At 60.0% G+C, this 16,418-nt stretch overlaps 1 protein-coding gene across 1 annotated transcript in view; it reads left to right on the top strand.

The window, feature by feature from the left end:
- Window positions 1-586: 586 nt before the first annotated feature.
- Window positions 587-16,418, top strand: part of LOC147109398 (uncharacterized) — a 62,288-nt gene continuing 46,456 nt past the window's right edge. The window contains exons 1-5 of the mRNA XM_086002309.1: window positions 587-640; window positions 2,884-3,059; window positions 9,488-9,949; window positions 10,436-10,558; window positions 10,811-11,296. Coding sequence (XP_085858435.1) covers window positions 587-640; window positions 2,884-3,059; window positions 9,488-9,949; window positions 10,436-10,558; window positions 10,811-11,296 — 1,301 coding nt within the window. The remainder of the gene's footprint in view (window positions 641-2,883; window positions 3,060-9,487; window positions 9,950-10,435; window positions 10,559-10,810; window positions 11,297-16,418) is intronic.

Below are 16,418 nucleotides of genomic sequence, written 5' to 3'. Positions count from 1 at the left end.
AGAAGATCAGGCGGCAGGAGCGGACGATCAGGCGGCAGGAGCGGACGATCAGGAGGCAGGAGCAGAAGATCAGGCTGCAGGAGCGGACGATCAGGCGGCAGGAGCAGAAGATAAGGCGGCAGGAGCGGACGATTAGGAGGCAGGAGCAGAAGGTCAGGCAGGAGGAGCAGAAGATCAGGCGGCAGGAGCAGAAGATCAGGCGGCAGGAGCGGACGATCAGGAGGCAGGAGCAGAAGATCAGGCGGCAGGAGCGGACGATCAGGCGGCAGGAGCAGAAGGTCAGGCAGGAGGAGCAGAAGATCAGGCGGCAGGAGCAGAAGATCAGGCAGGAGGAGCAGAAGATCAGGCGGCAGGAGCAGAAGATCAGGCAGGAGGAGCAGAAGATCAGGCGGCAGGAGCAGAAGATCAGGCGGGAGGAGCAGAAGATCAGGCGGGAGGAGCAGAAGATCAGGCGGCAGGAGCGGACGATCAGGAGGCAGGAGCAGAAGATCAGGCGGCAGGAGCGGACGATCAGGCGGCAGGAGCGGATGATCAGGCGGCAGGAGCAGAAGATAAGGCGGCAGGAGCAGAAGATCAGGCGGGAGGAATGGACGATCAGGTGGCAAGAGCAGAAGATCAAGCGGCAGAAGCAGAAGATCAGGCAGGAGAAGCAGAAGATCAGGCGGGAGGAGCAGAAGATCAAGCGGCAGGAGCAGAAGATCTGGCGGGAGGAGCAGAAGATCAGGCGGGAGGAATGGACGATCAGGTGGCAAGAGCAGAAGATCAGGCGGCAGGAGCAGAAGATCAGGCGGGAGGAGCAGAAGATCAGGTGGCAGGAGCGGACGATCAGGCGGGAGGAGCAGAAGATCAGGCAGGAGGAGCAGAAGATCAGGCGGGAGGGGCAGAAGATCAGGCGGGAGGAGCAGAAGGTCAGTCGGGAGGAGCAGAAGATCAGGCGGCAGGAGCGGACGATCAGGCGTCAGGAGCGGACGATCAGGAGACAGGAGCAGAAGATCAGGCGGGAGGAGCAGAAGATCAGGCGGGAGGAGCAGAAGATCAGGCGGCAGGAGCGGAAGATCAGGCGGCAGGAGCGGATGATCAGGCGGGAGGAGCCGAAGATCAGGTGGCAGGAGCAGAAGATCAGGCGGCAGGAGCGGAAGATCAGGTGGCAGGAGCAGAAGATCAGGCGGCAGGAGCGGAAGATCAGGCGGGAGGAGCAGAAGATCAGGTGGCAGGAGCAGAAGATCAGGCGGGAGGAGCAGAAGATCAGGTGGCAGGAGCAGAAGATCAGGCGGCAGGAGCGGAAGATCAGGCGGGAGGAGCGGAAGATCAGGCGGGAGGTGCAGAAGATCAGGCGGCAGGAGCGGAAGATCAGGCGGGAGGAGCAGAAGATCAGGCGGCAGGAGCAGAAGATCAGGCGGCAGGAGCGGACGATCAGGCGGGAGGAGCAGAGGATCAGGCGGTAGGAGCAGAAGATCAGGCGGCAGGAGCAGGAGATCAGGCGGCAGGAGCAGAAGATCAGGCGGGAGGAGCAGAAGATCAGGCGGGAGGAGCAGAAATCAGGCGGGAGGAGCAGAAGATCAGGCGGGACGAGCAGAAAATCAGGCGGGAGGAGCAGAAATCAGGCGGGAGAAGCAGAAGATCAGGCGGCAGGAGCGGACGATCAGGCGGCAGGAGCGGACGATCAGGCGGCAGGAGCAGAAGATCAGGCGGGAGGAGCAGAAGATCAGGTGGCAGTAGCGGACGATCAAGTGGCAGGAGCAGAAGGTCAGTCGGGAGGAGCAAAAGATCAGGCGGCAGGAGCGGACGATCAGGCGGCAGGAGCGGACGATCAGGCGACAGGAGCAGAAGATCAGGCGACAGGAGCAGAAGATCAGGCGGGAGGAGCAGAAGATCAGGCGGGAGGAGCAGAAGATCAGGCGGCAGGAGCGGACGATCAGGAGGCAGGAGCAGGTGATCAGGCAGGAGGAGCAGAGGATCAGGCAGGAGGAGCAGAAGATCAGGTGGCAGGAGCAGAAGATCAGGCGGCAGGAGCAGAAGATCAGGCGGCAGGAGCAGAAGATCAGGCGGGAGGAGCAGAAGATCAGGCGGGAGGAGCAGAAGATCAGGCGGGAGGGGCAGAAGATCAGGCGGGAGGAGCAGAAGATCAGGCGGGAGGGGCAGAAGATCAGGCGGCAGGAGCAGATGATCAGGTGGCAAGAGCAGAAGATCAGGCGGCAGCAGCGGACAATCAGGCGGCAGGAGCAGAAGATTATTCGGGAGGAGCAGAAGATCAGGTGGCAGGAGCAGACGATCATTCGGGAGGAGCAGTAGATCAGGCGGCAGGAGCAGAAGATCAGGCGGCAGGAGCAGAAGATCAGGCGGGAGGAGCAGAATATCAGGCGGGAGGAGTGGACGATCAGGCGGCAGGAGCAGAAGATCAGGCGGGAGGAGCAGAAGAACAGGCGGGAGGAGCAGAAGATCAGGCGGCAGGAGCAGAAGATCAGGTGGCAGGAGGGGACGATCAGGCGGCAGCGGCAACTGCAGAAGATCAGGCGCGAGAAGCAGATCATCAGGCGGGAGGAGCAGAAGATAAGGCGGGAGGAGCAGAAGATCAGGCGGGAGGAGTGGACGATCAGGCGGCAGGAGCAGAAGATCAGGCGGGAGGAGCAGAAGATCAGGCGGGAGGAGCAGAAGATCAGGCGGGAGGAGCCGAAGATCAGGCGGCAGCAGCAGAAGATCAGGCGGGAGGAGCAGAAGATCAGGCGGGAGGAGCAGAAGATCAGGCGGGAGGAGCAGAAGATCAGGCGGGAGGAGCAGAAGATCAGGCGGGAGGAGCAGAAGATCAGGCGGGAGGAGCAGAAGATCAGGCGGGAGGAGCAGAAGATCAGGCGGCAGGAGCAGAAGATCAGGCGGGAGGAGCAGAAGATCAGGCGGGAGGAGCAGAAGATCAGGCGGCAGGAGCAGAAGATCAGGCGGGAGGAGCAGAAGATCAAGCGGCAGGAGCAGAAGATCAGGCGGGAGGAGCAGAAGATCAGGCGGCAGGAGCAGAAGATCAGGCAGGAGGAGCAGAAGATCAGGCGGCAGGAGCAGAAGATCAGGTGGGAGGAGCAGAAGATCAGGCGGGAGGAGCAGAAGATCAGGCGGGAGGAGCGGACGATCAGGCGGCAGGAGCAGAAGATCAGGCGGCAGGAGCAGAAGATCAGGCGGGAGGAGCAGAAGATCAGGCGGGAGGAGCGGACGATCAGGCGGGAGGAGCAGAAGATCAGGCGGCAGGAGCAGAAGATCAGGCGGCAGGAGCAGAAGATCAGGTGGGAGGAGCAGAAGATCAGGCGGGAGGAGCAGAAGATCAGGCGGGAGGAGCAGAAGATCAGGCGGGAGGAGCAGAAGATCAGGCGGCAGGAGCGGACGATCAGGAGGCAGGAGCAGAAGATCAGGCGGCAGGAGCGGACGATCAGGCGGCAGGAGCGGACGATCAGGAGGCAGGAGCAGAAGATCAGGCGGCAGGAGCGGACGATCAGGCGGCAGGAGCGGACGATCAGGAGGCAGGAGCAGAAGATCAGGCTGCAGGAGCGGACGATCAGGCGGCAGGAGCAGAAGATAAGGCGGCAGGAGCGGACGATTAGGAGGCAGGAGCAGAAGGTCAGGCAGGAGGAGCAGAAGATCAGGCGGCAGGAGCAGAAGATCAGGCGGCAGGAGCGGACGATCAGGAGGCAGGAGCAGAAGATCAGGCGGCAGGAGCGGACGATCAGGCGGCAGGAGCAGAAGGTCAGGCAGGAGGAGCAGAAGATCAGGCGGCAGGAGCAGAAGATCAGGCAGGAGGAGCAGAAGATCAGGCGGCAGGAGCAGAAGATCAGGCAGGAGGAGCAGAAGATCAGGCGGCAGGAGCAGAAGATCAGGCGGGAGGAGCAGAAGATCAGGCGGGAGGAGCAGAAGATCAGGCGGCAGGAGCGGACGATCAGGAGGCAGGAGCAGAAGATCAGGCGGCAGGAGCGGACGATCAGGCGGCAGGAGCGGATGATCAGGCGGCAGGAGCAGAAGATAAGGCGGCAGGAGCGGACGATCAGGAGGCAGGAGCAGAAGATCAGGCGGGAGCAGCAGACGATCAGGCGGGGGGAGCAGAAGATCAGGCGGCAGGAGCAGAAGATCAGGCGGGAGGAGCAGAAGATTAGGCGGCAGGAGCGGACGATCAGGCGGCAGGAGCAGAAGATCAGGCGGGAGGAGCAGAAGATCAGGCGGGAGGAGCAGAAGATCAGGCGGCAGGAGCAGAAGATCAGGCGGCAGGAGCAGAAGATCAGGCGGCAGGAGCGGACGATCAGGCGGGAGGAGCAGAAGATCAGGCACGAGGAGCAGAAGATCAGGCAGCAGGAGCGGACGATCAGGAGGCAGGAGCAGAAGATCAGGCGGGAGGAGCAGAAGATCAGGCGGCAGGAGCAGAAGATCAGGCGGGAGGAGCAGAAGATCAGGCGGGAGGAGCAGAAGATCAGGCGGGAGGAGCAGAAGATCAGGTGGCAGGAGCAGAAGACCAGGCGGCAGGAGCAGAAGATCAAGCGGCAGAAGCAGAAGATCAGGCAGGAGAAGCAGAAGATCAGGCGGGAGGAGCAGAAGATCAAGCGGCAGGAGCAGAAGATCTGGCGGGAGGAGCAGAAGATCAGGCGGGAGGAATGGACGATCAGGTGGCAAGAGCAGAAGATCAGGCGGCAGGAGCAGAAGATCAGGCGGGAGGAGCAGAAGATCAGGTGGCAGGAGCGGACGATCAGGCGGGAGGAGCAGAAGATCAGGCAGGAGGAGCAGAAGATCAGGCGGGAGGGGCAGAAGATCAGGCGGCAGGAGCGGACGATCAGGCGTCAGGAGCGGACGATCAGGAGACAGGAGCAGAAGATCAGGCGGGAGGAGCAGAAGATCAGGCGGGAGGAGCAGAAGATCAGGCGGCAGGAGCGGAAGATCAGGCGGCAGGAGCGGATGATCAGGCGGGAGGAGCAGAAGATCAGGTGGCAGGAGCAGAAGATCAGGCGGCAGGAGCGGAAGATCAGGTGGCAGGAGCAGAAGATCAGGCGGCAGGAGCGGAAGATCAGGCGGGAGGAGTAGAAGATCAGGTGGCAGGAGCAGAAGATCAGGCGGGAGGAGCAGAAGATCAGGTGGCAGGAGCAGAAGATCAGGCGGCAGGAGCGGATGATCAGGCGGGAGGAGCGGAAGATCAGGCGGGAGGTGCAGAAGATCAGGCGGCAGGAGCGGAAGATCAGGCGGGAGGAGCAGAAGATCAGGCGGCAGGAGCAGAAGATCAGGCGGCAGGAGCGGACGATCAGGCGGGAGGAGCAGAGGATCAGGCGGTAGGAGCAGAAGATCAGGCGGCAGGAGCAGGAGATCAGGCGGCAGGAGCAGAAGATCAGGCGGGAGGAGCAGAAATCAGGCGGGAGGAGCAGAAGATCAGGCGGGACGAGCAGAAAATCAGGCGGGAGGAGCAGAAATCAGGCGGGAGAAGCAGAAGATCAGGCGGCAGGAGCGGACGATCAGGCGGCAGGAGCGGACGATCAGGCGGCAGGAGCAGAAGATCAGGCGGCAGGAGCAGAAGATCAGGCGGCAGGAGCAGAACATCAGGCGGCAGGAGCGGACGATCAGGCGGGAGGAGCAGAAGATCAGGCACGAGGAGCAGAAGATCAGGCAGCAGGAGCGGACGATCAGGAGGCAGGAGCAGAAGATCAGGCGGGAGGAGCAGAAGATCAGGCGGCAGGAGCAGAAGATCAGGCGGGAGGAGCAGAAGATCAGGCGGGAGGAGCAGAAGATCAGGCGGGAGGAGCAGAAGATCAGGTGGCAGGAGCAGAAGACCAGGCGGCAGGAGCAGAAGATCAAGCGGCAGAAGCAGAAGATCAGGCAGGAGAAGCAGAAGATCAGGCGGGAGGAGCAGAAGATCAAGCGGCAGGAGCAGAAGATCTGGCGGGAGGAGCAGAAGATCAGGCGGGAGGAATGGACGATCAGGTGGCAAGAGCAGAAGATCAGGCGGCAGGAGCAGAAGATCAGGCGGGAGGAGCAGAAGATCAGGTGGCAGGAGCGGACGATCAGGCGGGAGGAGCAGAAGATCAGGCAGGAGGAGCAGAAGATCAGGCGGGAGGGGCAGAAGATCAGGCGGGAGGAGCAGAAGGTCAGTCGGGAGGAGCAGAAGATCAGGCGGCAGGAGCGGACGATCAGGCGTCAGGAGCGGACGATCAGGAGACAGGAGCAGAAGATCAGGCGGGAGGAGCAGAAGATCAGGCGGGAGGAGCAGAAGATCAGGCGGCAGGAGCGGAAGATCAGGCGGCAGGAGCGGATGATCAGGCGGGAGGAGCCGAAGATCAGGTGGCAGGAGCAGAAGATCAGGCGGCAGGAGCGGAAGATCAGGTGGCAGGAGCAGAAGATCAGGCGGCAGGAGCGGAAGATCAGGCGGGAGGAGCAGAAGATCAGGTGGCAGGAGCAGAAGATCAGGCGGGAGGAGCAGAAGATCAGGTGGCAGGAGCAGAAGATCAGGCGGCAGGAGCGGATGATCAGGCGGGAGGAGCGGAAGATCAGGCGGGAGGTGCAGAAGATCAGGCGGCAGGAGCGGAAGATCAGGCGGGAGGAGCAGAAGATCAGGCGGCAGGAGCAGAAGATCAGGCGGCAGGAGCGGACGATCAGGCGGGAGGAGCAGAGGATCAGGCGGTAGGAGCAGAAGATCAGGCGGCAGGAGCAGGAGATCAGGCGGCAGGAGCAGAAGATCAGGCGGGAGGAGCAGAAGATCAGGCGGGTGAAGCAGAAATCAGGCGGGAGGAGCAGAAGATCAGGCGGGACGAGCAGAAAATCAGGCGGGAGGAGCAGAAATCAGGCGGGAGAAGCAGAAGATCAGGCGGCAGGAGCGGACGATCAGGCGGCAGGAGCGGACGATCAGGCGGCAGGAGCAGAAGATCAGGCGGGAGGAGCAGAAGATCAGGTGGCAGTAGCGGACGATCAAGTGGCAGGAGCAGAAGGTCAGTCGGGAGGAGCAAAAGATCAGGCGGCAGGAGCGGACGATCAGGCGGCAGGAGCGGACGATCAGGCGACAGGAGCAGAAGATCAGGCGACAGGAGCAGAAGATCAGGCGGGAGGAGCAGAAGATCAGGCGGGAGGAGCAGAAGATCAGGCGGCAGGAGCGGACGATCAGGAGGCAGGAGCAGGTGATCAGGCAGGAGGAGCAGAGGATCAGGCAGGAGGAGCAGAAGATCAGGTGGCAGGAGCAGAAGATCAGGCGGCAGGAGCAGAAGATCAGGCGGCAGGAGCAGAAGATCAGGCGGGAGGAGCAGAAGATCAGGCGGGAGGAGCAGAAGATCAGGCGGGAGGGGCAGAAGATCAGGCGGGAGGGGCAGAAGATCAGGCGGCAGGAGCAGATGATCAGGTGGCAAGAGCAGAAGATCAGGCGGCAGCAGCGGACAATCAGGCGGCAGGAGCAGAAGATTATTCGGGAGGAGCAGAAGATCAGGTGGCAGGAGCAGACGATCATTCGGGAGGAGCAGTAGATCAGGCGGCATTAGCAGAAGATCATTCGGGAGGAGCAGTAGATCAGGCGGCAGGAGCAGAAGATTATTCGGGAGGAGCAGAAGATCAGGTGGCAGGAGCAGACGATCATTCGGGAGGAGCAGTAGATCAGGCGGCAGGAGCAGAAGATCAGGCGGCAGGAGCAGAAGATCAGGCGGGAGGAGCAGAAGAACAGGCGGGAGGAGCAGAAGATCAGGCGGCAGGAGCAGAAGATCAGGTGGCAGGAGGGGACGATCAGGCGGCAGCGGCAACTGCAGAAGATCAGGCGCGAGAAGCAGATCATCAGGCGGGAGGAGCAGAAGATAAGGCGGGAGGAGCAGAAGATCAGGCGGGAGGAGTGGACGATCAGGCGGCAGGAGCAGAAGATCAGGCGGGAGGAGCAGAAGATCAGGCGGGAGGAGCAGAAGATCAGGCGGGAGGAGCCGAAGATCAGGCGGCAGCAGCAGAAGATCAGGCGGGAGGAGCAGAAGATCAGGCGGGAGGAGCAGAAGATCAGGCGGGAGGAGCAGAAGATCAGGCGGGAGGAGCAGAAGATCAGGCGGGAGGAGCAGAAGATCAGGCGGGAGGAGCAGAAGATCAGGCGGGAGGAGCAGAAGATCAGGCGGCAGGAGCAGAAGATCAGGCGGGAGGAGCAGAAGATCAGGCGGGAGGAGCAGAAGATCAGGCGGCAGGAGCAGAAGATCAGGCGGGAGGAGCAGAAGATCAAGCGGCAGGAGCAGAAGATCAGGCGGGAGGAGCAGAAGATCAGGCGGCAGGAGCAGAAGATCAGGCAGGAGGAGCAGAAGATCAGGCGGCAGGAGCAGAAGATCAGGTGGGAGGAGCAGAAGATCAGGCGGGAGGAGCAGAAGATCAGGCGGGAGGAGCGGACGATCAGGCGGCAGGAGCAGAAGATCAGGCGGCAGGAGCAGAAGATCAGGCGGGAGGAGCAGAAGATCAGGCGGGAGGAGCGGACGATCAGGCGGGAGGAGCAGAAGATCAGGCGGCAGGAGCAGAAGATCAGGCGGCAGGAGCAGAAGATCAGGTGGGAGGAGCAGAAGATCAGGCGGGAGGAGCAGAAGATCAGGCGGGAGGAGCAGAAGATCAGGCGGGAGGAGCAGAAGATCAGGCGGCAGGAGCGGACGATCAGGAGGCAGGAGCAGAAGATCAGGCGGCAGGAGCGGACGATCAGGCGGCAGGAGCGGACGATCAGGAGGCAGGAGCAGAAGATCAGGCGGCAGGAGCGGACGATCAGGCGGCAGGAGCGGACGATCAGGAGGCAGGAGCAGAAGATCAGGCTGCAGGAGCGGACGATCAGGCGGCAGGAGCAGAAGATAAGGCGGCAGGAGCGGACGATTAGGAGGCAGGAGCAGAAGGTCAGGCAGGAGGAGCAGAAGATCAGGCGGCAGGAGCAGAAGATCAGGCGGCAGGAGCGGACGATCAGGAGGCAGGAGCAGAAGATCAGGCGGCAGGAGCGGACGATCAGGCGGCAGGAGCAGAAGGTCAGGCAGGAGGAGCAGAAGATCAGGCGGCAGGAGCAGAAGATCAGGCAGGAGGAGCAGAAGATCAGGCGGCAGGAGCAGAAGATCAGGCAGGAGGAGCAGAAGATCAGGCGGCAGGAGCAGAAGATCAGGCGGGAGGAGCAGAAGATCAGGCGGGAGGAGCAGAAGATCAGGCGGCAGGAGCGGACGATCAGGAGGCAGGAGCAGAAGATCAGGCGGCAGGAGCGGACGATCAGGCGGCAGGAGCGGATGATCAGGCGGCAGGAGCAGAAGATAAGGCGGCAGGAGCGGACGATCAGGAGGCAGGAGCAGAAGATCAGGCGGGAGCAGCAGAAGATCAGGCGGCAGGAGCAGAAGATCAGGCGGCAGGAGCAGAAGATCAGGCGGCAGGAGCGGACGATCAGGAGGCAGGAGCAGAAGATCAGGCGGCAGGAGCGGACGATCAGGAGGCAGGAGCAGAAGATCAGGCGGGAGGAGCGGACGATCAGGAGGCAGGAGCAGAAGATCAGCCAGGAGGAGCAGAAGATCAGGAGGCAGGAGCAGAAGATCAGGCAGGAGGAGCAGAAGATCAGGCGGGAGGAGCAGAAGATCAGGCGGGAGGAGCAGAAGATCAGGCGGGAGGAGCAGAAGATCAGGCGGGAGGAGCAGAAGATCAGGCGGGAGGAGCAGAAGATCAGGCGGCAGGAGCAGAAGATCAGGCGGGAGGAGCAGAAGATCAGGCGGGAGGAGCAGAAGATCAGGCGGCAGGAGCAGAAGATCAGGCGGGAGGAGCAGAAGATCAGGCGGCAGGAGCAGAAGATCAGGCGGCAGGAGCAGAAGATCAGGCGGCAGGAGCAGAAGATCAGGCGGCAGGAGCAGAAGATCAGGCGGGAGGAGCAGAAGATCAGGCGGGAGGAGCGGACGATCAGGCGGGAGGAGCAGAAGATCAGGCGGCAGGAGCAGAAGATCAGGCGGCAGGAGCAGAAGATCAGGCGGGAGGAGCAGAAGATCAGGCGGGAGGAGCAGAAGATCAGGCGGGAGGAGCAGAAGATCAGGCGGGAGGAGCAGAAGATCAGGCGGCAGGAGCGGACGATCAGGAGGCAGGAGCAGAAGATCAGGCGGCAGGAGCGGACGATCAGGCGGCAGGAGCGGACGATCAGGAGGCAGGAGCAGAAGATCAGGCGGCAGGAGCGGACGATCAGGCGGCAGGAGCGGACGATCAGGAGGCAGGAGCAGAAGATCAGGCGGCAGGAGCGGACGATCAGGCGGCAGGAGCAGAAGATAAGGCGGCAGGAGCGGACGATTAGGAGGCAGGAGCAGAAGGTCAGGCAGGAGGAGCAGAAGATCAGGCGGCAGGAGCAGAAGATCAGGCGGCAGGAGCGGACGATCAGGAGGCAGGAGCAGAAGATCAGGCGGCAGGAGCGGACGATCAGGCGGCAGGAGCAGAAGGTCAGGCAGGAGGAGCAGAAGATCAGGCGGCAGGAGCGGACGATCAGGAGGCAGGAGCAGAAGATCAGGCAGGAGGAGCAGAAGATCAGGCGGCAGGAGCAGAAGATCAGGCGGCAGGAGCAGAAGATCAGGCAGGAGGAGCAGAAGATCAGGCGGCAGGAGCAGAAGATCAGGTGGGAGGAGCAGACGATCAGGCGGGAGGAGCAGAAGATCAGGCGGGAGGAGCAGAAGATCAGGCGGGAGGAGCAGAAGATCAGGCGGGAGGAGCAGAAGATCAGGCGGGAGGAGCAGAAGATCAGGCGGCAGGAGCAGACGATCAGGAGGCAGGAGCAGAAGATCAGGCGGCAGGAGCGGACGATCAGGCGGCAGGAGCGGATGATCAGGCGGCAGGAGCAGAAGATAAGGCGGCAGGAGCGGACGATCAGGAGGCAGGAGCAGAAGATCAGGCGGGAGGAGCAGAAGATCAGGCGGCAGGAGCAGAAGATCAGGCGGCAGGAGCAGACGATCAGGCGGCAGGAGCGGACGATCAGGAGGCAGGAGCAGAAGATCAGGCGGGAGGAGCGGACGATCAGGAGGCAGGAGCAGAAGATCAGGCAGGAGGAGCAGAAGATCAGGAGGCAGGAGCAGAAGATCAGGCAGGAGGAGCAGAAGATCAGGCGGCAGGAGCAGAAGATCAGGCGGGAGGAGCGGACGATCAGGAGGCAGGAGCAGAAGATCAGCCAGGAGGAGCAGAAGATCAGGAGGCAGGAGCAGAAGATCAGGCAGGAGGAGCAGAAGATCAGGCGGGAGGAGCAGAAGATCAGGCGGGAGGAGCAGAAGATCAGGCGGGAGGAGCAGAAGATCAGGCGGGAGGAGCAGAAGATCAGGCGGGAGGAGCAGAAGATCAGGCGGGAGGAGCAGAAGATCAGGCGGCAGGAGCAGAAGATCAGGCGGGAGGAGCAGAAGATCAGGCGGGAGGAGCAGAAGATCAGGCGGCAGGAGCAGAAGATCAGGCGGGAGGAGCAGAAGATCAGGCGGCAGGAGCAGAAGATCAGGCGGGAGTAGCAGAAGATCAGGCGGCAGGAGCAGAAGATCAGGCAGGAGGAGCAGAAGATCAGGCGGCAGGAGCAGAAGATCAGGTGGGAGGAGCAGAAGATCAGGCGGGAGGAGCAGAAGATCAGGCGGGAGGAGCAGAAGATCAGGCGGGAGGAGCGGACGATCAGGCGGCAGGAGCAGAAGATCAGGCGGCAGGAGCAGAAGATCAGGCGGGAGGAGCAGAAGATCAGGCGGGAGGAGCGGACGATCAGGCGGGAGGAGCAGAAGATCAGGCGGCAGGAGCAGAAGATCAGGCGGCAGGAGCAGAAGATCAGGCGGGAGGAGCAGAAGATCAGGCGGCAGGAGCGGACGATCAGGAGGCAGGAGCAGAAGATCAGGCGGCAGGAGCGGACGATCAGGCGGCAGGAGCGGACGATCAGGAGGCAGGAGCAGAAGATCAGGCGGCAGGAGCGGACGATCAGGCGGCAGGAGCGGACGATCAGGAGGCAGGAGCAGAAGATCAGGCGGCAGGAGCGGACGATCAGGCGGCAGGAGCAGAAGATAAGGCGGCAGGAGCGGACGATTAGGAGGCAGGAGCAGAAGGTCAGGCAGGAGGAGCAGAAGATCAGGCGGCAGGAGCAGAAGATCAGGCGGCAGGAGCGGACGATCAGGAGGCAGGAGCAGAAGATCAGGCGGCAGGAGCAGAAGGTCAGGCAGGAGGAGCAGAAGATCAGGCGGCAGGAGCGGACGATCAGGAGGCAGGAGCAGAAGATCAGGCAGGAGGAGCAGAAGATCAGGCGGCAGGAGCAGAAGATCAGGCGGCAGGAGCAGAAGATCAGGCAGGAGGAGCAGAAGATCAGGCGGCAGGAGCAGAAGATCAGGTGGGAGGAGCAGACGATCAGGCGGGAGGAGCAGAAGATCAGGCGGGAGGAGCAGAAGATCAGGCGGGAGGAGCAGAAGATCAGGCGGCAGGAGCGGACGATCAGGAGGCAGGAGCAGAAGATCAGGCGGCAGGAGCGGACGATCAGGCGGCAGGAGCGGATGATCAGGCGGCAGGAGCAGAAGATAAGGCGGCAGGAGCAGACGATCAGGAGGCAGGAGCAGAAGATCAGGCGGGAGGAGCAGAAGATCAGGCGGCAGGAGCAGAAGATCAGGCGGCAGGAGCAGAAGATCAGGCGGCAGGAGCGGACGATCAGGAGGCAGGAGCAGAAGATCAGGCGGCAGGAGCGGACGATCAGGAGGCAGGAGCAGAAGATCAGGCGGGAGGAGCGGTCGATCAGGAGGCAGGAGCAGAAGATCAGGCAGGAGGAGCAGAAGATCAGGAGGCAGGAGCAGAAGATCAGGCAGGAGGAGCAGAAGATCAGGCGGCAGGAGCAGAAGATCAGGCGGGAGGAGCGGACGATCAGGAGGCAGGAGCAGAAGATCAGCCAGGAGGAGCAGAAGATCAGGAGGCAGGAGCAGAAGATCAGGCAGGAGGAGCAGAAGATCAGGCGGCAGGAGCAGAAGATCAGGAGGCAGGAGCAGAAGATCAGGCGGCAGGAGCAGAAGATCAGGCAGGAGGAGCAGAAGATCAGGCGGCAGGAGCGGACGATCAGGAGGCAGGAGCAGAAGATCAGGCGGGAGGAGCAGAAGATCAGGCGGCAGGAGCAGAAGATCAGGCGGGAGGAGCAGAAGATCAGGCGGGAGGAGCGGAAGATCAGGCGGGAGGAGCAGAAGATCAGGAGGCAGGAGCAGAAGATCAGGCGGGAGGAGCAGAAGATCAGGCGGCAGGAGCAGAAGATCAGGCGGCATGAGCGGACGATCAGGAGGCAGGAGCAGAAGATCAGGCGGCAGCAGCGGACGATCAGGGGGCAGGAGCAGAAGGTCAGTCGGGAGGAGCAGAAGATCAGGCGGCAGGAGCGGACGATCAGGCGGGAGGAGCAGAAGATCAGGCGGGAGGAGCAGAAGATCAGGCGGCAGGAGCAGAAGATCAGGCGGCAGGAGCAGAAGATCAGGCGGCAGGAGCGGACGATCAGGCGGGAGGAGCAGAAGATCAGGCAGGAGGAGCAGAAGATCAGGCGGCAGCAGCGGACGATCAGGGGGCAGGAGCAGAAGGTCAGTCGGGAGGAGCAGAAGATCAGGCGGCAGGAGCGGACGATCAGGCGGGAGGAGCAGAAGATCAGGCGGGAGGAGCAGAAGATCAGGCGGCAGGAGCAGAAGATCAGGCGGCAGGAGCGGACGATCAGGCGGGAGGAGCAGAAGATCAGGCAGGAGGAGCAGAAGATCAGGCGGCAGGAGCGGATGATCAGGAGGCAGGAGCAGAAGATCAGGTGGCAGGAGCGGACGATCAGGAGGCAGGAGCAGAAGATCTGGCGGGAGGAGCAGAAGATCAGGCGGCAGGAGCAGAAGATCAGACGGGAGCAGCAGAAGATCAGGCGGCAGGAGCGGACGATCAGGTGGCAGGAGCGGACGATCAGGCGGGAGGAGCAGAAGATCAGGCGGGAGGAGCAGAAGATCAGGCAGGAGGAGCAGAAGATCAGGTGGGAGGAGCAGAAGATCAGGCGGGAGGAGCGGACGATCAGGTGGCAGGAGCGGAAGATCAGGTGGCAGGAGCGGAAGATCAGGCGGGAGGAGCAGAAGATCAGGCGGCAGGACACCACCAACAGGTATCAAAGAGAGGCTCGCCAGTAAAAAGGTAAGTTGCAGGGAAGGGGTTTGTAGGGGGTTGTTGCGCGCAGTCAGCTTGCCCCTGACTGTTTTGAGCGGTACAAATCGCTCCCACACCCCTGTGGTTCTAGACTCCGGACTTAGGTACAGGCTGCGATACAAATTGGAGTAGACAACTGGTTTGGTACAAGATAACTGTATTTTATTAAAGGGACAATAAAATTACTACACTGAAAATTACTGGAATAGTTACAGGCATACAAAGTACACTTAATTAAGAATGGGGAACAAATGGCACAACGAGGGAAAATCACATTAATAATCCCCCTACCCTTGTCCCACCCCCAATATCTAACTAAATTGTGCTATAACGGGCCAGGGATTATGCTCACCAATAAGGGTTTCTTGACAGGTCGAATCCTGTCGATTAAACCGGTTGCGGTTTTGGGGTTTGCTCTTTGTGTCCTTTGGGGCCTGCCATCGCCACATGGTCCCAGGACGCGGTGGTAGATTTGTCTGAGTAAGTACCTTCTTTTCTCCGTTAGAGATAGAGAGTAAAGTCTTTGTTGGGTACTTTATCTTGTAGAGTGGACAACTTCGGGTTTTGTTCTTCTGGTGGTGGTCTGGTCACCGAGTTTTTTTTGCGGTTGGGGTTCGGTTGGCGGTCTTCGATGTCGGCTCAGTCGCGGTGGCCTAGATCATTACCTCTGCAGTGGTAATGATCTGACGGTATGGTTTACCCAGCCCTTTTTTTACCACGTTGCTCGTGGTCATTCCTCGTGTAAGGCTGCAGTTGCGGCCTAGTCATCTTCGGTCGAGCCTGCCCCACCGTGCCTCCTCGCCGCGATGTTCCGTGCTGCTTCTTTGAGTTTCGAGTAACCTGGACCTGAGCGTGTGCCTGCTTGTCCCCAATGCCCGTTCTTCTCGCTGTGTCTTCTCCGTAGCAGTCGTCCGTCTGGTTACCGGTGGGCCTACAATTATACTCTTTCTGAGGTTTGTTATCTGCGCGCCAAATCAGGGTTAGTTCTTTGTCCGATTTTGGCGGGCTCGTTAAAGTGATTATGGCCATTCACTTTAACTGGCTTTGGGGCGGTTGTCTCGTGGCTAAATGGCTTTAATATCTTGGGTGTTTGTTATTCATAATGTTAATCGTTGTCTTCCTGGCTTGGTAGCTTCTTTGGACTGTAACCGATTATTTATGCAAAGGTTTGATGGGTTCAAGATTAAGTCTTTCCTGAGTTGATTTGTTTCAAAATGAAGAATGCGTATTCTGTATCATCTATTTGTCTGGTTTCAAAATACCAAGTCTCCCACAGGCCCAGGCATGTCAAGTTTTTCAAAGCCTTTTTGAACTTGACCTGCTGTTTTGCAGGGTCCTGCTTTCAATCTTGCAGGTTTTTTGCCACAAGGTCCAAAAGCCATTTCCTTTAGGGTACACTTATTAATAAGTTGTCCTTCAGGGTCCCTTTATTAATAACTTTGGGGAATGTGGGAATTTTGAGAACCCTACAGGTTTCAGGAGAGTTTTGTGGGAAGGAAGAGGGGGGAACTTGGGACAGGGGAGGCAGAAACATGCCTTGTGGGGCATGGAGAAGAACTCCTGCTCCTCCTGGCCCCACAAAGAAAGTTAAAAAAAAACTTACCTTAAATGAACTCTTCTGGTCCCAGATCCTCTTCCCACTGGTTTCACCTGGTGGGATGCCACAATGGCTTCACCCTTCAAGCCTGAGTGAAAATTGTAGTCGGGGCCCAATGACATCGTTGTACCTCAATCTGCATGTTTAAAGAAAGAAAAACTTGCATTTATGTGGCACCTTTCACGATATCACGACATCCCAAAGCTCTTTAGAGCCAATGAAGTACTTTTGACGTGTAGTCACTGTTGTAATGAAGGAAATGCGGCAGCCAATTTGTGCACAGCAATGTGATAATGACCAGATAATCTGTTTTTTTTTAGTGATATTGGATGAGGGATAAATGTTGGCCAGGACACTGGGGAGAACTGCCCTGCTCTTCTTCGAAATAGTACCACAGGATCTTTTACATCCACCTGATAGGTCAGACAGGGCCTTGGTTTAATGCCTCATCCAAAAGACAGCACCTCCGACAATGCAGCACTCCCTTGATATTACACTGGAGTGTCAGCCTAGATTTGTTCTGCTCAAGTGTCTGGAGTGGGGCTTGAACCCCCAACTTTCTGAATAGAAGGCCAGAGTGCTTCCCACTGAGCCACAGCTAACACTGGTCAGGAGGACTCCACCGGTTCCAGGCCAGTACCCGTGCCACCTGTTAAGCAGAGTAGGTTAAAATTGGCAACAGAGGGTGTGATGAAATATTTCCATTCATCACTGCCTGTGACTGAGATCGGTTTCA

This window comes from Somniosus microcephalus, chromosome 12 (genome assembly GCF_052327205.1).
Source record: "Somniosus microcephalus isolate GS21.2 chromosome 12, FLI_Smic_1.0, whole genome shotgun sequence".
NCBI lineage: Eukaryota > Metazoa > Chordata > Chondrichthyes > Squaliformes > Somniosidae > Somniosus > Somniosus microcephalus.
The sequence above is the reverse complement of the archived record's forward strand: the minus strand, read 5'-3'. Positions and strand labels throughout refer to the sequence as shown.